This window comes from Tyto alba, unplaced genomic scaffold (genome assembly GCF_018691265.1).
Source record: "Tyto alba isolate M040663 unplaced genomic scaffold, T.alba_DEE_v4.0 Super-Scaffold_34, whole genome shotgun sequence".
Classification (NCBI taxonomy): Eukaryota; Metazoa; Chordata; class Aves; order Strigiformes; family Tytonidae; genus Tyto; species Tyto alba.
The window spans coordinates 1,875,607-1,897,647 of record NW_024881309.1 but is presented as its reverse complement, the minus strand read 5'-3'; the positions used below and the strand labels follow the sequence as shown (position 1 = coordinate 1,897,647).

Here is a 22,041-nt window from a genome sequence, read left to right as displayed (position 1 = left end):
TTTTGGGGGGCCATCCCCAACACACCCAGCACCCTCGGGGTGAGCGGAACAGGGTGCAGGTGCTCCCCCAGGAGCTGGATGAGGGGGTACAGGGGGCTGAGCCCGCCGGGGAGCTGGGTTTGTCTCTCCCAGGGAAGCGTTCAGATCCGCTTCAAGGGGCTGGTGCCGGCTCAGTGCTCCTCGAGATGGCTAACCGAGCCAACTCTGCCTTAATTAGTTCTGCTAATGAACTTTTTTGAGCCCCAGAGTGAAGGCGCAGAGCTAGTCGATGAGTTGGGGAGGTCAAAGTGGAGGTGAGCGTGCCTGTTTGCCTCTCCCCCCCACCAAGACCTGACAGTGCAGAGAAGGTGAGATGAATCTCGGTATTTATTCAGCCGCCGCAGTCACGCGTCTGCGTGCAGCTCCTGTCTAAAAAAAAAAAAACAACTGTACAAAGCAACACCTTAAAAAAAAAAAAAAAAAAATAGAAGCCACAGAAATGGAGGCGACGCAATTGCTGCCAGAGGTGGGGTGGGATCATCCCCCCCCCCCCTCCGCGTTAGTCGGAGTCGCTGTCGCTTTCCGCCTCCTTCACGTCGACGCTGAACTTGTACTCCTGGTCGCAGCCCATGTAGGCGTCGCTCATGAAATACAGCGTGTAGTTGTGCGTCCCCGTGGCCGGGGCCACGAAATCCAGCTTTACCTACGCGGCGAGCAGAACCGGGGTTGGGGTGGTGGCGGGGAGAGGGGGTGGCCCCCCCCGTTTCCCCCCCCCCTCCCCGGGGTCCCGCTCACCTTGGCTTTCTGCTGCAGCGTCAAGCGCTTGATGGAGATGAGGCTGTTGGATTTGGAGTCGCCGATCACCACCCACCAACCCTCCTCACGTTTCTGCCGGGGGGGGGGGGGGGGGGGGGAAAGAGTTAACGATGGGCTGGGGGTAGTGGGGGACAATCCCCCCCCCCCATTTCCCCTTCCCCAACCCCCCCAAATTCTATTCGGCACAGACCTGTGGGAAAAGGGGAGCGATGACGGGCCCGGTGACCTCCTCTTCGCGCTCCAGCTGCACCAGCACCACCACGGGCCCCCCGCTACGCCGAGAACCAAAATGGGAAGGGTCAGGATGTCCCCCCCGCCGTACCAGCAGAGCACTGGGGGGGTGTGTGTGTGGGGGGGGGGGAACAGTGCCACACCACCCCTCCCCACCTCACCTGCGGATGCTCTCCTTCTCCACCACCTCGTAGGAGAGCTCGATGTTGGGGTAACGGTTACAGAAGCGAGCGACGTCGGCGATCTGGGCGTCCGAGAGCTGGAGCAGGGCGTTCCGGTCCTCATCCTCCATCTCCATGATGTCGAAAACGCTCTCCACTCCCTGAAAAGGAAGAAGTTTTCAACCCTGCGCTTGCCCGGGGTTCCTCGGGGAGGGGTGGGGGGGTACGATCACAGTGTTTCCCCAGCTCCTTGCCCCTGCCCGGAGCTTTACCTTGTCCGTGCAGCGCTTGATGTGCTCGGAGGTGAAGTGAGGCAGCTGCTTGAGGTAGGAATCCTTGGACCACATGGCCTGCGTCACCATCTGCGCCAGCTCCATGGCGGCCAGCGCGGGGCTGAGCCAGCCGTTGCTGGACAGCACGTCCACGCAGGCCTGGATCAGCCGGATCGCCTGGAGGGGAGGGGAGGGGAGGGGGACAGGTCAGAAGGTGGCGGTGGCACAGGCCGGGGGCGGGCAGGGGGGGGGCTGTGTGTGTGTGTCCCCCGGCCCGTCGTACCTTGCTGAGGATTTCCTCGGTGTCCGACTGCAGCTCGGCGCTCAGCTGCATGCGCGACAAGTGAGCCTGCAGCAGGAGGTTGGTCTTGACGTGGGGATCGTTGAATTTGGGGTTGGTCAGCTTGTGGGGAACCTTTTGGGCCAGCTGCGGGGAGAAATGATAAACCCCCTCAGCGCTTTTTAGTCCTACAGAGCCAAAAACGCCAGGCAGCCTCCTTCCCCCGACCCCGCCAGAACCCCCGTCTGTCCCCCCCCGGCCCCGGATCCGACGCGTTGCCGCTCACCTGCCGCAGGAGGTTGTCCTCGTGGTGCCTGATGGGGATGTTCTCGTACTCGGCGGCGTTGGAAATGATTTCAATCAGCCCTCGCACCTTGGTCTTGGCATTGAGGGACATGCTGAAGAGCTCTGGGGAAGCCAGAGAGGCAGAGGGGTCAGGGAAAACCGGACAGCATTAAACCCCACGGTGAAAGAGGCGCCCTTCGGGTAGGCAACACGGAAGGCTTGGGCTAAAGGACGGAGTTTTACGCACCCGGCACCTTCTCTCCGTCGCCCGCGGCTCGGGGAGCGGCGCAGGGAGGGGACGGGGAGCGGGAGCCCTTACCAATGGTGGTGTAGTTGATGTAGTAATAGGCGGCGATCATCCCCAGGTTCAGAGGAGCCACGTCCATCTCGTCCTCGATGCTGATGCACTTGGACTGCTCCAGGTCGCTGAGGGTCTGCTCCACCAGCTCGGAGAGGTGATCCGAGAGATGCCTGTGGGACACACCTGCGGGTACAGCAGCGGCGTTGCGGCAGGGCTGGGGAACACCCCCCCCCCCCCCCCAGGCTGGAGAAAAGCTGCTCTTGGGAAAGCGGAGCCCACGGGCGGAGAGTCCCCGATACCCTCCGAGCCCGCATCCCCCGGCGCCGACCCCTCTGCTCACCTTGCAGGTTGTAGTAGTTGGGATTCTGCGTCATCCTGCGATACAGGAACGTCCAGGTGAGGTAGTCCACCGCATCCTGCTTGTTTTCGATGGTCTTGGTGACAATCTCAGCGTTGAAGTGATCGTGCATGCAGTGGTCCAAGTGGGACTCCACCGGCAGAGGCTCGTAGAGGAATTTCTTGAAGAAATCCTACAGCGGGGCAGGAGTAGAGAGAAGGGGTAAATAAACCCCCCAGAACCTCCAAAATCCTGGAGCACCTGGCAGGCAGCAGGGCTCCGAGAGAGGTTATACACCAGCCTGCCCAAAGCTGGGAGAAGAAATCCCCGCCGCAGGCATAGGAGACGGACGTTTGCAGGCCAGAAACAGTGCCCTGGCTCCTCACCCACCTTCTTGGATCCCTGGCACATGATGACACAACGGCCCTCGTCGTCCTGCAGCGGGCGGTTAGCGTGGCCCACCATCTGCAGCACGTCGTAGATGGGGTAATCCACGTACCTGGGGCACGGAGAAAAGAGTTAAGGGAGCTCCACGGGGAGCTACCCCCCTCCCTCCCGCGATTCCCAGCCTCTGCCTGGAGAGGGACGGAGCCCGTTGGGATGAGGGCCCCCTTCCCGGGGTGGACACGGAGGGAAAGCCACGGCCGCACTCACGCGTGGATCTTGCCGTTGTAGTACTGCGTGTCCATGATGATCACCAGGTGAGCGGCGATGTTCATACCCCAGCAGAGGCTGCGGGAGGCGACCATCACCTGAACCGCCCCTGAAAGGCGCGCGGAGGGGAGGGCGGTCAGCCGGCAGGCAGGGCACCCCTCTGGGTGACAGAGATTGCGGGGAGAAAGATCTGGGGGTTCTGGGTCTCGGCACACAGGGAGGTCCAGGAATGATGGTGAAGTTTAAGGTCGCAGCGTTTTTGGACTCGGGAGGGAGAGGAGTGACCCCGAGGCTTGGGCAAGCTGTTTCTCAAAGACTGCGGGCGCCGCCAAGCGCCGGGGAAAAGGGGTTTAGGGGTAGGGGTGGGGCGTCCTCATCCCACCCCGCTCACCCGAGCTGAAAAGCTGCTCCACCACTCGCCGTTCCATGGCGGTCAGCCCCTCGTGCAGGTAGCCCACCCCGTTCACCAGCGTCTCCTTCAGAGTGTTGTCGTTCAGCTTGTCCAGGTAGGGCACCAGATCCTTCTCCGCGCAGTGCAGGAACCTGCCGGAGACGGCGGGGTAAAGACTCTGCTGCCAGGCCCGGGCAGCCTGTCCCTCCCCGATGTCACAGCAGACGCCCGGGTGACATCTAACGAGACCGTTTCCCATCACCCGCCGCCCCTCAGCCCAGCGGAACAGCCCCAAAACGTGCACCCCTGCCTCAGTTGGGGGGGGGGGGGGGGCCCGGGCCACAGCACCGTCACCTTTGCCGCTGGACGTCGGACGCGCAGGTGGTGAGGATGTTGATGGCCGTGAGCCGCGTCTGCTTGCGGGACGGGACAAAGACGATGACGGGCTTTTTGGGCGAGTGCTTCATGATGGCGTGGTAGACGGGCTTAGCCATGGAGAGCAGGCGAGTCTGCGTGTGGCTGATGTTGAAGCCCTGCGGGAGGAGAAGAGCGGGCAGCGACGCTGCCTGGAAACACCCGGCAGAAGGGAAAGGAGGCGAGGTGTCCCGAACCCTACCTGAATGTGCAGCTCCAGGGGCACGGGGCGGACGTTGGGGTGGAAGTTGAAGGTGGAGGTGGCGCTGCAGCCCAGCCAGTGAGCCACGTCCTTGGCGTTGGAGAGGGAGGAGCTGAGGGCCACGATGCGGATGGGTCGCTCGATTTGGGAGGAGATGTAGCGCATGCGGGAGCAGATGACCTCCAGCACCGGCTGCGGGGGGGAGAGGGCGGGTTGTAGCGGGGGACGGGAGGGGAAGGGCTGCCTCTCCAGCACAAGCGCTCCCCGGGGGGGGGATATCACTCCTGAGCTTCCCCAGGGATACGGCCCTCCTATCCCAGCCCAAACCCCCGGCAGGGAAAGCTGACCTCGCACCAGGAGGGAGCAACCATCCACCCCGCTGCGACCCAACGCGATGACGGGCGGCGTGCTCCTCCCCCCCCCAGACGCACCCCGTTTTCGCCCCCAATGAGATGCACTTCGTCCACAATGAAGAGGTTGACGTTCTGGACGTTCTTGCGCTGCTTCCAGCGGCGCGAGAGGATGTCCCATTTCTCCGGGGTGCTGATGATGATGTTCCCTTTGCCCAGCAACTTCAGGTCAGTGCTGGTCTCCCCCGTCAGCAAAACGACCTTCTTATTGAGACGCTCTTGGAATTTTTCGTACCAGTCCAAGAAGACCTGCCAAAAATGCAAGGGATGCTGTTGTTAACCTCAAATTAGGGCAAATCCTGCCAAATCCCTGGAGACACACACACCGCCATCAGCAGGTCGGCAGCGGGGTGGCCTCTCTCTGCTCCACCAGAGAGATCACAATTAAATCAAAAGACTCTCGAGTCGTCCTGAGGGATGTGACAGCAAAGAAGGGATGAGGAAAGTGAAGCAGGGGATGAAGAAGCAAATCTAAGCCGGGGTAAGGCTCCAACTTCTCCCCACGGTGCCAGGCTTACCTGCTCTGCCAGGGCCTCCATGGGAGTGATGTACACGCAGCGTCCCTCCGAGTTCTGGAGCAACATCCTCAGGATGGCAAATTCAGCACAAATGGTCTTTCCGCTTCCCGTGGGGGCGCCCACAAACACATTGTCATCACTGTTGTAAACAGTGTTAAACACTGGGGGCAGACGGACAACACAGAAGAGGGCAGATTAGCAAAATCTCCACGCTTTTTTATCCAAGCTCTAGAAACAGGCAGGGAAAAACACGGCCCGGACCCAGCCCGCGCAAGGAGGAGCTGCAGAAAAGGCTGGTTAAGAGTTTTAGCCCAGGATCCACTGGGCAAAACAAGGCTCTAGGCTGTCGCAGTAGGTGGAATTCTCCACTCTGGTCAAGCCCAGGCAGAGAAACACGGACAGGGCAGCTTTGGTTTGCTCGCAGCTCCATCCCTACAAGCAGCACAGACGGAGAAGTCTGGGGCCAGCTGGCTCCGTGAACCTGAGCCGCGGGTGGCAGCACAGACACGGCTTCCAGGACCAAACCTGCTGCTGCCAGACAGCTGCCGACCGGCTGCTTCATGTACCTGAGGAATATATCAAAGATACTCTGGCCCGGGGGGGAAAGATTTCGAGCCATCAAACCTCTAAGGCTTCAGGAGGTAGAGGGGATACTCCATTTGTGAGAAGTTCCCCACATGACGTGAATAAACCCCAGAAAGCCAAGGCTATGAGACTGTGAACACCAAAAGGGCCAGGGCTGGCCGAGAGGCAGTTCGGAGGAGGGGAGCAGAGGCAAAACCCACCCTGAGTCTGGATAGGGTTGAAGAAAGGGAACTTGTCCTGGTAGAGGCTCTCGAAGGCGCTGTTTCGCAGAGCCGACACGGGCAGCGGCTGCAGATCCAGCAGCTCGGTCGGAGGAGGGTACTTCTCAGGGAGGATCAGGTGGCGGAAGGAAACGGGCAGCTGGGTCTCACAGGCTGTCAGACACACGAGAAAACATTTTCATCCCCCAAAGCACTCCCAACAGTTTCATCTCCGAGCTCCCTCTGCCAACAGGATTCCCCAAGCCCTGCTGTCACTCGGATGTCAGAAGTTTTTTTCCCCCAGCACAGCACCAGGAGAGGGGCTGAACTACCCCCTCAGGCCCCAGGGAGAACCGCGGCTGTATAACCGAGGCGCTCCTGGCAGAGCCAGACTTACAGAGCCAGCGGTCGGAGACCACCCGGATGAAGTACTGCGGGGGCAGCGGCTCAAACACGGGCACGAAGAAGGTGACGAGGTGCTCGTCCTGCGCGTACTTGGCTTTCAGCAGGAAGTACTCGTGGTGCAGGATCACTTCGCTGTCCACATCTTCCACCAGGATCCAGAAAGCTTCCGATGAACCGTGTACCTGAGCAAGGGCGGCTGTTAACCCTCACAGCAGAGCCCAGAATCCCCCGGAGCTGAACACCAGCCCCCTCCCAGCAATCCTGCCCCAGAAGTACCCCCCCCTTACCCCCAGCACGTTATTCAGCCTGATGGTATTTAGCTGCACAGCTCACCTTTTCATCCCACTGGAAGTCGGGGGCAATGGTGAGCTCTACTTTCAGGGTGGAGCGGGTAATAGGCTGTAAGTGGACCGAGAGCTCCAGCTTTGGAAACAGATGAACGTATTTGTGGATCGTCTTGCCCATCTTGGGCATTCGGATCAGTTCCCCTGCGACAGAAAAGGCGCTGCTGTCAGGACAGACGGACAACGAGGTGTGCAAGAGCTCCCAAACTGAACAGTGTTATCGGCAAGCCGAGCGGTCGGAAGGTGCCAAGGCAAAGCATCTGCCCTCCTCAGGCTGAACCAAGATCCTCCCCAGCTCCACCCCTTTGGACAGGAACATGCCCCCAATTTCTGGGTCAAAACATGGCAGAGGGGAAAAAAAAAAAAAAAAAAAAGAGGCAGATGCCTCTCCCTGCTGCATCTGCTCGCGTCTCCGTACCTATTTCATTATGGTTCAAGTCATAGAGCCGTTCGAAGGGGAAATTCTTCTTCTCGATTTTCTTCACCACTTCTTCGGGTAGTTTCTTGAACTGGCGCAAAGGGCACATGGACTGCCACCTGCGAGGACCCCGCGGGGTGAGACAAGCAAAGAACCAGAGAGGAAGCCTTCAGAGCACCTAAGTTCCCCACACGGCCCAAGAACACGGCCAGCAAGACATCGGCAACTCCTTTACACCCCGACACGCAACCACTCTCCTTCCCAAACGCTGCAGAGCTAGCCAGGCTACGCTGAAGAATCTCATCCAGCCCCCAATCAGAAAATACCTCTGGGGATCTCACTTACATCCGTTTGTCGATCATTTTGCAGAGGTTGAGGGTCTTGTCGGTGAGCTGGGCCCAGCCACGGTTCAGGACGATCTCGAAGATGGCGCGCATCAGCCGCCCAGCAGACTGGGGGAAGAGAGAGAGAGCAGCTCTCAGAGCTTGGCTGCAACCAGCCCATTTAACTCTTCCTTCTTTCCTACCCATTTTCCTGCACAGCCACGTGATAATAGACTGGTTTGGGCTGAAAGGGACCTTAAAGCTCATCTAGTTCCAAACCCCCTGCCCCGGGCAGGGCCCCCCCTTCCCCCAGCCCAGGGGGCTCCCAGCCCCGTCCAACCTGGCCTTGAACCCTTCCAGGGAGGGGGCAGCCACAGCTGCTCTGGGCACCCTGGGCCAGCGCCTCACCCCCCGCACAGGGAGGAATTTCTTCCTCATATCTAATCTCAATCTACCCTCTTGCAGTCAAACCCATCACTCCTCATCCTATCACTACAGACCCCGATAAAAAGTCTTTCTCCATCTTTCTTATAAGCTCGCTTTAAGTACTTAATTAAAGGCTCTAATTCATCCCAAACACCGACAGGTTGAGCAACTACTTGCTTCCCAGCCTTGGGAACTTGGCCTTTGTGGGAAAAGAATAAGGCTACGCTGTAGTCCTCTAGCACTGAATTATTGTGATTACAAATGGGAGACTCCAGTGAAGATCCAATTCTCATCCTGATAGGGGTCAGACCTTCTCACATCACACAGCTCTACCTGTTTCCAAAGCCATTTATCACTACAGATTAAATTTCCAAGGTGTGAATGGTTGTCTGAGACTGGGACGTGGCTGGACTGCATACACCTAAAGAGAAACAGAGGCCCCAGCCACATTTCCTCGCTCACCTGGGTAACGTACACCATGTCTGCCATGAGAGCAAATCCTTCCAGCTTCAGCTGGGAGATGAAGGCCTGGAGGAGCACGTTGATCTGGGGAAGCAGAACAGAAAAGCTCTCAGCGCCCTCCGCACCAGCCCCTGATCCCCGTGGGCTCTGGCACGTGGCAGGACAGAAGCGAAAAAACAGGGACTGACTGTGCTACGCCGCAGGATGGCACGCTCAGCCAGAGACGAGCGGCACCTGCAGCTCTTTGAGCATCTCTGACACAGCCCAGGATGTCCCACAGAGGGAAGAGAATAGTAATCCCACCCCCTGGCGTGGCATTTGCCAGGAGAGCTCTCCCCCAAGGACCAAGGATCTCTGCTCCCCTCAAAGGGGCTGGCAGGGCTCACCTTGGCACTGGGCTCCTCTATGCTCTCCTTCACCGGGATGGGAACTCGCTCCAGCAGCTTTTGAAGCTCGAGCTTCTCCTCCTGCAGAAAATCAAGGCAGGAGAGATGAGAACGGTCCCTTGCAGGGCAAGCTCTGCACCCTCGCCTGCTGCCTCAGGGCTGTCTCACTCGGGACAGGCACCTGGCTCCATACCTCCCTCACGGTGATGTTCCTGAACTCCGAGGACAGCGAGAAGACCCGAAACAACTCGATTTCACTCAGGGTGGGTTTCAAAAGCTGATTGTAAGTTTGCATTGTCTCGTTGGTGATGTAGTAGTGGCTGGCGATGCGGCCCAGCTCTGTCACCTTCACAGGGACAACAGCAAGAGTGAAGCAGCAGAAAGACACCCAACTGTTCATGGCACAGAGAGGACGCTGAGCAGGAACGAGACTGCAGCAGCAGGGGCATCTCCAGACAAGTCACGGGTAAACCCTCTGGCTACAAATCACCCAGGAAAGCTGCTTTATCTGCCACACAATCCCACAACCCTCCCCTTTCTCATCTTGCTGCCTCTGAAGCAATGAAAACGCGATGGGAATGTGAATTTGCTTGGGAGGCAGCAGCAAACGCACAACAGCGACAGAGGGTTTTACACCAGCACTCTCCGTGTTGGCAAAAAGCTCCCCGGAATCACAGATGCGCACAGCAGCAGGTCTGAATGAGGCAGCAGCACGCCCCGGGATCCGTATTTCGTCAGCAAGATGCCTCTCGCATCCTTTCTCTCAACCAGAGGATGCTGCTGTCCAGCTCTGCTCAGTCACAGAGCCTTTCCCATGTCCTGTCTCACCTGGAAGTTCCCCGTCTTCTTGTCGTACTTCACCAGGTTGTTCTTGTCCAACATGAGGGCTGCCGTGTGAACCAGATCCAGGCGGCGCTGGTCCAGCAGCGGATCCCCCTTCAGATCATCATGGGATATCCCGTAGAGAGTGGGGGAGCGCAGCATTCGGATGTACAGGTAGGTGTAGCCCAGCCAATTCACTGCGTCCTGAGGAAACACCAACGCAGCGTCAGAGCCGGCGAACGCACCTCACGGCAAGGGCGACGCTCCGGCGCGGAGCCCAGTGCTCCCAGCACTAGCGTAGGGCCGAGCAGGCTGAGCCCAGCTGAATCCAGCCGCGTTAAACCAGAGCCTGGAAGCCCAGCAGTGCCACAAACAACTCTTCTCCAGTAGCAGAAAAATATTAAGGAATTAAAACAAACAAACAAACAAAAAAAAAAAACACTCTCCACACGCACTTTTCCGCAGTAGAGAACTCTCTCAGCTCTGGATTACAGAAGCACCCACCCACTTGCCTTCCTGACCGGTAGTTCTCACGGCTGCCCTTCCAGAGCTCTTAAAAATTTCCTCCCCAGGCACCAAAGTTTCTTTGCTCCCATACAACGGAGCATCTCTCCCCAACACTGATCATCCTCTGGCCCCTGCAATTCCTGCCGGCTCTCTGGGTGCGCCGAAGGGCGGCGCACGCGTGGGGAAAGGGAAGATGCGCCCTCGCCTTTGCGTTCTGGACGTTGCCGAGGACGGTCTCTGCGTTCAGCATGTCTGGGAGCTTCGACACCATCTGACTTTCAATGGGGAGCTGCTGGTTGAGCAGGGACAGGTAATACTGCAGCTCGCCGTGGGATGTGATGAGGATCCCCTCTCCTTTGGTATCGTACTGAGGCCTCCCGGCACGCCCCAGCATCTAAAAAATGAGAAGGTGAGCTCAGCAAAACTTAAAAGCTTTTAGCTTGGCAATTTCTCCTCGCTGCCGTGTCCTGGGGCTTTACTGCCAGATTGCTCAGTCTGCTGTTACTTCTAGCTGGCAGGAGACACGCGGAAATATCTCAGATATGTCTGGGCAAGACATTGGGAGAGGAATCATTTGTCCTCTTCTGCTATTGATCTGCTGCTTCTCTGCCCTCACAACAGGGCTGTTCCCAGAACAGCGCAGACAGCCTGACAGCAGAGAACAAGGAGCGACTGCACTGAGAAAATTCAAAAGCAGTCCTCAGATGTGCCTCAGCGGGAAAGGAAAAATCCTGTCCCAGGTCCTGGCAGCATCTCTGTTAGCAGAACTTCACCTGCAAGATGTCCAGAGCACCCAGCTCGGTCCAGCGTCCCTTCTCGGGGCTGTACACCTGCGTCCCCTTGATGATGACGGTGTGAGCGGGGAGGTTCACGCCCCAGGCCAGCGTGGCTGTGGAGACCAGCACCTGCAGGAGCAAAACAGCGATCAAAGCCAGGTAGAAACCTCGTCCTAGGGAAAAAAAAGGATCTAAAATGCTGGTCTTGACGTTGGAGACACGCCCGAAAAGGACAAAGCCCCAAAACTGTGTACTGTCTCAACAGCTCAGCAGAGGAACGTTAGATGAACGGCAAGATCTTTGCCCAAATTTCCCAGCCCATTGCACGACACCGATAAAATCCTTTGCTTTCCATTTATAACGCAGCCAGGAAATTGCTTGGATGAGTTTCTGCCCAAGTGGCAGCTGTGGGCCAGCCTGCTCTGGGACAGATCTCTAGCTTTAAACACTCAGCTGGGCCTAGGGGAGCTCTCGCCCTCTCCACTCCGGGCTGTGTGCTTTCAGTTTCTAATCTTTACGTGAAAACCAAGGCTGCCTTCCTCGGGCAGAGCGGCGTGGGGGTTGGCTACGCTGGATCCTCTTGATTTTGCCCACGGGGCTATTGGAAAACACTGCTCAAGCATTTCTTGTGAAGTACCAACCCCGAACAAATGGACGACTCCTCCTGGGAAGGGAGGCTCACCTGAATGTGCTTGTCAGCAAACAGATCCTCCACCAGTGTCCTGTCCACTCGTGTCATCCCGGCGTGGTGAATGGCGAAGCCGTAAGGAAGAAGGTCCTTCAGCTCCAGGTTCTGCAGCAGAAACAACCAAGTCCAGCTTTTCCACCCGAGCTCAGTAACACCCGGGAGAAAATAAGCATCTCCTACAGGAAAAGCCGCGAAACTGCACCAAACTGGCAGCATCTTTGCAGCTGCTGTCGGAACGGCGTCAGAACGGCCCCGGCCGGGCAGTCACCTTGCACTGCTCAGCTTCGGTCCTCAGGACCTCGGTGGAGGCTGAGCCCTCCCGCAGGAAGAGGCCCAGGGTGTCTTTCTCCAGGCACATGTCCCTGATGGCCCGGGCGGTCTTCCCGGTCTCCTTCCTGGAGTGAACGAACACCAGCACCTGTGAAACAAGCAGACGGCATCAGCGCTGAGAGAGGAATCGCTACAGCTGGTCAAGACGCTCGACCCAACCTACTCCTGGCGTTCAGGGTGGGCAGAGATCTAGAATTAGTCCAGACACCCTGCGAACCACACACAGAGCTCTTGATTTAACAGGGCAGCGTCACAAAAAACTCCCTCATTCCGAAAGGACGGGTCGTATATTAATCAGACAGCTGGCACGTAGAGGAAAACTCTGATTCTTCCTCTCTCAGCTGCCATCAACCACCCAAACCTCCCTCTTCTCCACTGCAGCGTTCCTACAGCGACAGCAACTCAGGAGAGGCTCACCAGGAACGGACAGGAACCGGGATTAAGTGGGTCAGGAACAAGAAAATGAAGTAGCAAACCTGGTTCTTTCCAGCATGCTCCATAATCTTCTCGTAAACGATCTCATTCATTATCTGGAAGCGTTTGATCGCTTTCTTCTCTGTAATACCCACATAAGTCTGCTCTAGGGGCACTGGTCGGAAGCTGTAAGGGAAAGAAACAAGCCCGTAAAAGAGCAGAAGAATGAAGAAACCCTGCTACAAAGGTCATAGTGCGCGTCCCTTGTGCATCCATTTGCTCAGAAATATGATGGCTGCGGTTTTGCCTGATTAAATTAAAGAGTAGGGGACAGTAACATGTATTCCTGTTTCCTGGAGTTCGTTTGCTCTGCACACACTCAGGGAGCAAAAATGGTGTTTCAGGAACCACCATAATCCTCTTTTAGGATTCCAACAGCTTACGCAGCAGACAGGTACAGCAGCGTTTTATCTGCCTTCTCTAGAGCATCTTCCTGCAAGTACAACGACGCAGAAACCCTGGCACGCATTTTGACGCTGTCTTTAGCTGCTCTAGTCCTGAACATGCATTTATCAGCACACCTAAGAGCAAATAAACGCATGTTGAGAGGAGGCTGAAGGTCCGGTGAGACCCTGGCACCATCTGACAGATACACACTCAACCGCCTCCACAGGAGACAGGTCTTTCCCAGCTCACCCACCATCTGATCGTAAAGATCTCTCCTGGCTTCCCACAGTACCTGTTATCAAAATAGAACAAGCCTTTGGCCGGGTCCACTCTCAGGAATGTAGCCACGTCCTCGTAGTTGGGGAGGGTGGCACTCAAGCCAACGAGCCTCACGTCCTCCTGAGTCATCTCGATGTTGCGGATGGCTCTGGCCACCAAAGACTCCAGGACGGGTCCTCGGTCATCATGCAGTAGGTGTATCTCATCCTAAAGAGCGGAAACAGGAACGGAGTTACCCCCGCTCCAAATTTAGCCATTTGGGGTTTAGTTTCTTAGCAGACCCGCTTCCGTGGCGCGAAGCACGCTCAGCCCAACGCCCGAAACCGAGCACCAGACCCACCAACACACCCCCAGGAACCGCAGGGCCCGGGGTCTTGCGGGCAGCGGCGCTGCTCACCAGGATGACCAGTCGCACCAGCTGGGTGTAGGTGCGTTCTCCTCCCTTGCGGGTGATGATGTCCCACTTCTCCGGGGTGCAGACGATGATCTGGGTGGCGCTGATTTCCTCCTTGCACAGCTGGTGATCTCCCGTCAGCTCGGCCACGTTGATGCCGTAAGTCGCCAGGCGCTAGAGGAAAACCCATGGGGGGGGGGGGGAGGGAGGGGGGTGTCACGCCTGATGAAGGCACCTTCCCCTTGGAGCAGCAAAGCCCCGAGACGCTCGCTGGGAGAAACGTGGGGGGGTTTCCCAGCCCACGCTGAGCCCGCAGCACTCAGAGCCCAGCGAACACCGGCGACACGAACGGAGATTAAAGGCACAACCCACCACTCATCCTCTCCCAACGCTTACGTTTTTCTGCAAGCGTAACATAAGGATGCCACTGCAATAAAGCTCATCTTCCCCAACCTACGGTTCAAGCAGGGGCAGGAGCAAACCTCTCTTACCTTCCCGAAGCTGCCCACCATCTCCTGCACCAAGGACCTCATGGGCGCGATGTAGATAATCTTGAAATCATCCACGTTGATGGTTCCGTCGATATTAATGTGTTTCCCGATTTCTCGCAACATGCACATGAGGGCCACGTTGGTCTTCCCAGCACCCTAGAACGCGAGCGGAACCAGTCCCCTCAAATATCTTGTCCTCTGCAGGGTGAAGGCCTGCCCGTGGCAGCCAGCCTTCGCGCCCAAACAGATCATCCTCCTGGATCCCCCCCCGGCCCAGAGGACACAAACGTGGGGACCCTTACCGTGGGAGCACACAGCAGCAAGTTCTCATCCGACTCCAGCGCAGCGCGGTAGAGTTTGCTTTGAATACGGTTCAGTGTTTTAAACCCCTCAAATCCAGCCTGGGCGTATTTGGGCAACTTTTCCACGGAAACCAATTGCTGGAAAGGGAAAAGATCAAGCTCAGTGCCGTTGTTTCAGTAGCTCGCAGGCTGCAGGGCATATGTGAGACCTCAGAGACACCCTGGGGAGTAGCGGGGTCATGTTGTCTCCAGATGGGCAGAAGAGAAGCCCCGTGGCCGGGGTGTGTGGAGCAGGTTAGGAAGAGATCAAACGAGGCTCATTAGCTGGCCCGGGCACTCCAATGAGTACAAGCTAGAGCTGGCTACACCATCAGAAAAACAAATCCCCACCACGTTCTCATGATGAGGCAGATCAGACCACATTTCTGCTGCCAGCGCTGATCAAAAGAAACCATTTATCACCAGGCACGCCACGAATCAGCCAGATCTTCAGCCCACACTGCACATCACAGCAAGGAGGGAGCAAAAGCAGAGCCAAAGGCTCAGCAAAGCAGCTAAATGGGGCAGGGGAGCCCCGAGACAGAAACCACCAGCACAGGATACACACTCCAGAAGTGAGAAACCAGAAATCAGGAACTCTCTTCAGACATGTGAAATCTCTTAGCTTAAAATAGCAGTTCTGCAAGATATCTGAGAGGGCGTCACAGGCACATCAAAGCCTGCTGAGTCCCGGGAAGTATCTGTCACGGTATTAGCAGCAACTCACAGAGTTATAGAAGGGTTTGGGTTAGAAAGAACCTTTACAGCTCATCTAGTTCCAAACCCCCTGCCCCGGGCAGGGCCCGCTTCCCCCAGCCCAGGGGGCTCCCAGCCCCGTCCAACCTGGCCTTGAACCCTTCCAGGGAGGGGGCAGCCACAGCTGCTCTGGGCACCCTGGGCCAGCGCCTCACCCCCCGCACAGGGAAGGATTTCTGCCTTACATCTCATCTAAATCTGCCCTTTTTCAGTGCAAAACTGTCACCACTCACCCTATCCCCACACCCCCTGACCCAGAGTCCCTCCCCCCCTCTCCTGCCCCCCCTTTAAGCCCTGGGAGGCCGCTCGAAGGTCCCCCCGGAGCCTTCTCTTCTCCAGGCTGAACCCCCCCAACTCTCTCAGCCCGGCCCCCCAGGGGAGCTGCTCCAGCCCCCCCAGCATCTCCGTGGCCTCCTCTGGCCCTGCTCGAGCAGCTCCGGGTCCTTCTGCTGTTGGGGGCCCCCGAGCTGGCCCCAGCACTGCAGGGGGGTCTCCCCAGGGAGGAGCAGAGGGGGGGAATCCCCTCCCTGGCCCTGCTGCCCCCCCTGCTCTGGCTGCAGCCCAGGGCACGGGTGGTTTTCCGGGCTGCGAGCGCACGGGGCTGGCTCATGTCCAGCTTTTCACCCACCAGTACCCCCAAGTCCTTCTCCGCGTGAGATGGTTGGAGCCTGTATCGACACTGGGGGCTGCCCTGACCCATGTACAGGACCTTGCACTTGGCTTTGTTGAACCTCATGGAGTTCACACTGGCCCAATTCTTGAGTTTATCCAGGTCCCTCTGGATGGCATCCTGTCCCTCAGGTGTCTCAACCACACCACTCAGGTTGGTGTCATCTCCAAACTTGCTGAGGGTGCACTGGGATCCCACTATGTCACTGATGAAGATATGAAACAGCACTGGTCCCAGTATGGACCCACTCCTCACTGGTCTCTATCAAGCCATTGACCTCTAGATGCGACCATCCAGCCAATCCCACATCCACCAAACAATCCAACCATCAAATCCATCTCTCCCCAATACAGAGAGAAGGCGGCTGCGGGGGACCAGGACAAAGGCCTTACAGAAATCCTGGTAAATGGTATCAGTCATCCAACCACTCGACACACCTAGTGCTGAACAAGGAGGAACAAAGCGGCTCACCTACCTCTTCGGAGCCAAAAGGCTTTGGCTTCAGGGCAGGCACGTGCACCTCCTCGTAGCCCTTGCGCTGTCTGCGGAAGGAGCCGTCGGGGAGCTGGCACCGCTTGTTGGCCATGAAGTGACTACCTTGGGCAAACACCAGATCCTCCAAGTCCAGCACCTGCCGGGGAGCCAGGGCCTGGAAACAGCCACAGGAAAAGGGGCACGGATTAGAGAACGACCCTCTCCTGCCATTTTCACCCTGGCACCGAAGGGAAAGCAACGCATCCAACCGGCAAGCGCCTCTTTAGCACATCAGGGGCTTATTCTTGGTATCTTCCTGCCCGTGCCACTTCAAGTACTCCTTTTTTGTGCTTCCTGCCCTCAGGCAGCTTGCTTGTCAGAAGGGTTAGGAACAGATGCGCTCAAAAGTTTTACCTCTCCTCCTTGGTCCAGATCCATGGTCTCCAAGTCAGTATCCATCCGGGACTGCCGAACACGCTCCCGGCGAGAGCGTTCCTCCTGTGCAAAGGGAAGAGAATTCAGCCCTGGGGAAGAGCGGCCGAGCCTCCTCCACGGACCGCCAGACTCTCCTGTCACGCACGGCTTCACACCCTGTGAGTCCACACATCCCGAGCGCCACGATTTCTTTCAAGCACGGGCATTCAGGCAACCAATAATTTTTGGCAGTAGAAACCAGTGCCCCGCAAGGCCAGGACATAAACTTGCCTTCCAGGAGAGCAGATGAAAGGAAGCAGGGAGTGAAGAGACACAAACCTGCAGCGCCCCAGCAAAAGCACAGCCTGCTGCATGCCTGCAGCGCTCCTCAAGCACAGAGACACCAACCTGGCCCCTCACATCAACATAACCATGTTTTCTTTTCTAGCAACAAAGCACAAACGGGGTATTACTCCTGGCCAAAAAAGCCCCCGAATCAGTCATGGAACTGCTATCATCCAAAGGCCAAGCAGAGCTAATCCTGCCTGGCAATAAACCTGCTGTCACGTTCCAACCCCAGGCAATTAGGAGCTGATCAGAGGTGACCAGGTTGTTTTACTGCCCTGAGCCACACACGAAGGAGGCCTCGAGGTAAAACGGTGTTGTTACAAGCCAGTTAACACCAGCATAAAAGCGTGAAACCTGCAGATACTGACATTTTCCTGAAAAAGCAGACATCTGAGTGACTCAAAACTAAGAAGTGATAAATATATCGCCCTCTCAGCTGAGTCTGAGCCGTCACCTAAGCAACGTTTCCTATGGTTTCAGGACCCCAGCTGAGTCAGCAGGCTCCTCTCTCACGAACAGCAAACAAAACACACAGCCCAGTGATGACCGCAGACAGCGGCAAGGGTCTCACGATTCCCCCCTCATCCTGCCCAAGGTTCCCTCTAGCCTTACCCGGATGAGATCCTCCTTCTCTGTCTCATGCAGCTGATACAAAAACTTTGACAGCTCGGGATCCGCTTCCATCTTCCCCATTATCCTTTCTTTTTCAGCTTCGCTTTGTGCACTGGCCAGCAAAGTGCAGTACAGGACTGAGGAAAGAAAAGTAAGGGATGGCAGGTGGGGTTAAGGGTTGAACCAAGAGAAAAGAGGAAATAACAAGGGCCCACGCTTCACGCAGCGACACCGGTGGCAGTTAAAAAGCCTTGGGTTGTGCTAGAATCACGTCACAACAGCGGGGAAACAAGGTGGGATGGTTGAAGTGAACGTCACTCACTCATCATCCGGTGCTGCCGCAGGACTTTAATGAAGTCGAAGGTGTTAAAGCCCAGGAGCAGAACAAGCTGGTTCTCACATTCCCGGTCATCGCTCGCAGTCTGGGAGGAGAAGAGAGGAGGAACAACCGGTTGCCTCTGCGTCCCACAGAACACAAATCCCTGCTTTGCACAGAACTGAACTCAAGCAGAGCTAAGCAACAGCTACACACAAGAGCAGGTGCCCAACCTGAAATCCCACCCTGACTCCCCTTCCTTCCACAGCATGTCACAATGTCCAGTGGACACCAGCACCAAAATCAGCCGGGAAACAGACCCAACTTACAATGATCTCCCAGCAAACGCTGACCAAAAACCCAATCATCTTCCCCTCAGAAGAAGATTTTTGTCAATGAAGACTGAGCCCAACCCAGTTTAGCGCTTATTTATCCTGTTTGCAAACGCGGCACAACCCCAATCGCATTTATTTTGACAAAGGTAACGAGTTGTTGGGACAAATTCCTCTCTTCCAGACAGAGAGGTATTCTCAGACTGCTGCGACCCCACAGATCAGGTGGCCACTGACCTTCAAGATCTCCAACACTTCATCCGCCTTCTTCTGGGAAACGATGGCATCATCGTAGAAGCGGCTCAGCTGCCGCTGGAGCCAAAAGGCGTCGATGTCCCGAGGATGCAGATCCTTCTTCTTCGAACTCATCAGCTCGCCTGACGCCACGAGCTTAAGAAAACCCCACAAAAACGTTATCTTCCTGGGAGAGGAAAGCAGGCACGCCACTTTTGCGTCGTGGAGTGAGCGTTTGGGGCCTCTCTCTACCCCGGAGCAGAGAACCAGCAGATGCAGCTGGTCATTTCATTAACGTTTATTTTGGCCACCATCAGCCAACAGCTTCAAGGCTCCTCTCCGCCCGCAAACGACCTTAACTCCATCCGCAGACCAACAGGATCCCCGACCCTCCCTCCAGACGACCCCAGATCACGTTCCCCCCGATCCTCCGTGACTCACGTTGGCCGAGAGGGTGCAACGGACAACGGCTTCATCCCCCTCCATGTCATCATCAGACGCCTCGTCACGCACTTCGCCGTAAATGTCCTCATCGCCTTCCTGTGGGAAGGAAAGTTCCAGTAAGCGGCTTTTGCAAACATCAAAGAGAAGCTTTTCCTCGACAGAAATGAATAATCTGGCAAGTAATTCCTGAGGGGAGAGAGCCTGCCTTGTGCTTTTAACAGGAACATAATGCTGTCGTCCAGGTAAAGGACCACATGATAAGCTTATTTCTACTCTCTACAGAGAGGTTTTGCCAGCAACTCCTCCAACAACCTCGCATTTGTCTCTCTTATCGTTCTCTCAGCCTTATCCAAAAAACAATCCCAGGGAGCGTTTTTCTGAACCACTTCCAACCAGCGCATTTGAATTTCTCTCTTCCTCCCAATCTGTGAAGTTTTGCCACGAGATCTAAATATCACCATCTGTTTTCCATCGTACTGACTCATGATAAGCCTTGGATTAGCAGGATAATCAACAAATCCTCCCCAAGCCGGGAAACGGCATCTAAAATAATCTGGCTTCTCCTTCCTGGCAGAGACATCCCAGCCCGAGCCAATGCCCACTTCCCAACGTGACTGAGTAAAACAGGATAAACACGGCCCCTGTGGAGCGGCGCGGGGACAGGGCAGAGACTCCGCTGCCACCCTGCAGCCTCTCATCTCATACCTCCTCATCAGACTCGAACTGCACGTTCACCCCGTAGGTCTCATCAATGTTGTCATCTGCAAGAGAGAGAGGAGTTAATTCATCAGAAGATCTGGGCACCGCACGCAAGGTTCACGGGGCCCGCCCACACCTCTGCGCATCCAAAAGATGTAAAGAACGTGGTTTGGGAGCTTGAAAACCATCCAAATATTTTCCTGGCTTCTCTGTGTGCAAATACCACCCCGGAGTAAGGCTGGGCTTGGCAGCAGTCACTCAACTTTCTGCCAGCCCCATCCCTGAAGCCGCAGCCCACGACACCACCCTCCCATACCCATGTTCTGGATTTCCTTGTCTCCACCGTAATCCGTGATTTTCTTCCCCAGGTTCACCAGCACGTGGTAGCGGGTATCATCGGTCTGTCCCAGCAGCAGATCGATCTCCTTCCGCCTCTCCTTATCGCGCAGTTTCTCATTTTTCAGTACCGCCAGGACCTCGTCGGCGGCTCCGCAGAGGATGTCACGCGGCTGCCAAAGGAATAATGCACCAAAAAGAAGAAAAAAAACTTGCTAAGTGAAGAGTACGGGGTCGCTCCCTCCTATTTGCAGACCCCCATATAGGCACCAAAAGGCCGCCCCCACAACTCAGGTGCCATCGCAACGTCCCTGAGCCCAAAAACCAGCACTGACAGAGCGAAGCCATCCCGTGGGATTACAGGGAATGATTAAAAACCATCCAAGAGCCCCATCTTACAAGCTTTGAACGGTCTGCCAGAGCTGGGACACCCGTCCCGAGGCGTCCCCATCCTCACCTGGTCCCCCAGAGCTGCCTGAATGAAGCTCAGCAGCACCTCGTAGGTCTCGCGGGTCTCCTTGGTTTTGGGTTTGTAGATGATGCCCACCATCTCATCGATGCCCTCGGAGAGCAGGGTGTAACCCTTCATCTTGTTGATGTCGTGCCTGTCCTCGTCACGCTTCCTTCTCCTGGAAAAGAGAGGGAGGAGAGCGCCGGGGTCAGCCCCACGGCTCAGCCCTGCTCCTGCTCCTTCAAGTACAGCTAGGCTCTTTTATTTGAAAAAATAAAGGACAAAAATAGATATTTTTTTTGGTTTTCACTTCAATCCTAGTTTCTCAACATGGAGCAAGCGACTCCAAATGAAGAAAATAATATTTCTGTGTCTTCCAGGTTGGCAGTTTTCAGTCTGCAGCCCTGTGCTCACACCACCAAAACATTCTCCACTACAAAACACTCCCAGCGCCGTTGAATTCTACCCCCCCTTTAACAACACCAAAACAAACCAAAGCTGCATCAGAAATTAAAAAGTAATTGCTCAGAGCGTGTTTAATGCAAACACAGATCTCCGACAGGGCTCCGCACCCCCTCGGCTCCGAGCTCGCACTCACTTGGCTCGTCTCTCCTCCTGCATTTGGGGTTTGGTTCTCTGGGCTTTGTCCCCCATGCGGGTCCCCTCCAGTTTGCCCACCAAGGACAGAACTTCCCCCGTCGGCTCATCCCGCCGGGTCCGGTCGATCAGCGAGCGATCGGCTTGGAGGACAAGGTTGGAGTTCTGGGAGGAGAAAAAATTAAGGGCTGAGGGGGGTCGGGGAGGAGGTCACACGGGTCCCGTGGGTCCTCTCAGTGGGGCAGCCCCACTCGGGAACCACAACCAACCACGGCAGCACCAGTCACACGCGCAACGGCTTCTTTTATTACCTCAAGGAAGAAATAACTGCTTTTTAATTAACTGGGGTGTTATTTAACATATACACACACCTTCCCCCCAACACCTTAAGGCGCAGGTTTAGATTTTAAGCTGGGACTGAGCCGCCCAGCACCATCCCGGGGCTCATTTCAACCGGGAGAAGCGGCACACGCCTCACTTGTGAGCTCCGGTAGCTCTCAGTGCCCGGAAAGCTCTGCTTTAAGGAGGAAAAAAGCTCGGAAAAAAAAAAACTTTAAGAGAGTTTTAGGGCAGAGAACCGCTCCCCACCCCCCCCCCCCCCCCCCCCGCGGTGAAGGCCCGTTACACCGAGCTGCCCTCAGGCCGCGTTTCGCGGGGGGAGCCGGGGCCGGAAGGGGCGCGGGGGGGTGTTTAGGAGCACCCGGCGGGTGAAGGGCCCCGGGGGAGCGGGGGGCCCGGCGCGGGGCCGCACTCACCGCCTTGTACTCGTACTGCAGGCTCCGCGCTGTCACATCCGCCATGGCGCCGCCGCGCACCGCCTCGGGCCGCGGAGCGGAACTTCCGGGGCAAGCGGAAACGGGAAGAGGAAGCGCTTCCGCGGGAAAGGAGAGGGGACACCCCCCCACACACACCCACCCACACCCCCCCACACACACCCACACACACACACCCACACACCCCCCCACACACACCCACACCCTCACACACCCCCACACACACACTCTCACACCCCCCCACCCCGCTCGGCACCCCCCAGCATGCCCCGCGGCACCTCCCCGCTTGGACTACA

The 22,041-nt window shown here is 56.7% G+C and overlaps 1 protein-coding gene across 1 annotated transcript; it reads right to left on the bottom strand.

Annotated features, from left to right (window-relative positions):
• Nucleotides 1-348: 348 nt before the first annotated feature.
• On the bottom strand, nt 349-21,827 carry SNRNP200 (small nuclear ribonucleoprotein U5 subunit 200). The gene is made up of 45 exons (XM_042801446.1): nt 21,728-21,827; nt 20,974-21,137; nt 20,382-20,553; nt 19,905-20,097; nt 19,595-19,650; nt 18,887-18,985; nt 18,449-18,601; nt 17,886-17,985; nt 17,564-17,700; nt 16,604-16,687; nt 16,191-16,364; nt 14,251-14,388; nt 13,949-14,104; nt 13,461-13,631; nt 13,077-13,270; nt 12,400-12,523; nt 11,862-12,011; nt 11,588-11,698; nt 10,903-11,034; nt 10,335-10,523; nt 9,629-9,826; nt 8,994-9,146; nt 8,801-8,881; nt 8,415-8,498; nt 7,549-7,655; nt 7,204-7,322; nt 6,775-6,929; nt 6,434-6,623; nt 6,037-6,210; nt 5,252-5,412; nt 4,755-4,982; nt 4,324-4,515; nt 4,062-4,240; nt 3,708-3,859; nt 3,317-3,425; nt 3,053-3,161; nt 2,666-2,855; nt 2,344-2,508; nt 2,026-2,147; nt 1,743-1,886; nt 1,460-1,636; nt 1,188-1,348; nt 986-1,067; nt 775-867; nt 349-682 (listed from the first exon to the last, which is right to left on the bottom strand). Exons 1-45 carry the CDS (start codon nt 21,770-21,772, stop codon nt 539-541), a joined length of 6,411 nt encoding a protein of 2,136 aa, XP_042657380.1. The 5' UTR covers nt 21,773-21,827; the 3' UTR covers nt 349-538.
• Nucleotides 21,828-22,041: the final 214 nt, after the last annotated feature.

Excerpts from the sequence above, each read along its gene's own strand:
- SNRNP200 (XM_042801446.1), bottom strand. The coding sequence starts at position 21,772 with ATGGCGGATGTGACAGCGCGGAGCCTGCAGTACGAGTACAAGGCG. Across the intron at positions 11,699-11,861 it reads CCGAAGCTGAGCAGTGCAAG|AACCTGGAGCTGAAGGACCT; the intron begins GTGACTGCCCGG and ends TTTCTGCTGCAG. Across the intron at positions 7,323-7,548 it reads AAAATGATCGACAAACGGAT|GTGGCAGTCCATGTGCCCTT; the intron begins GTAAGTGAGATC and ends GGGTCCTCGCAG.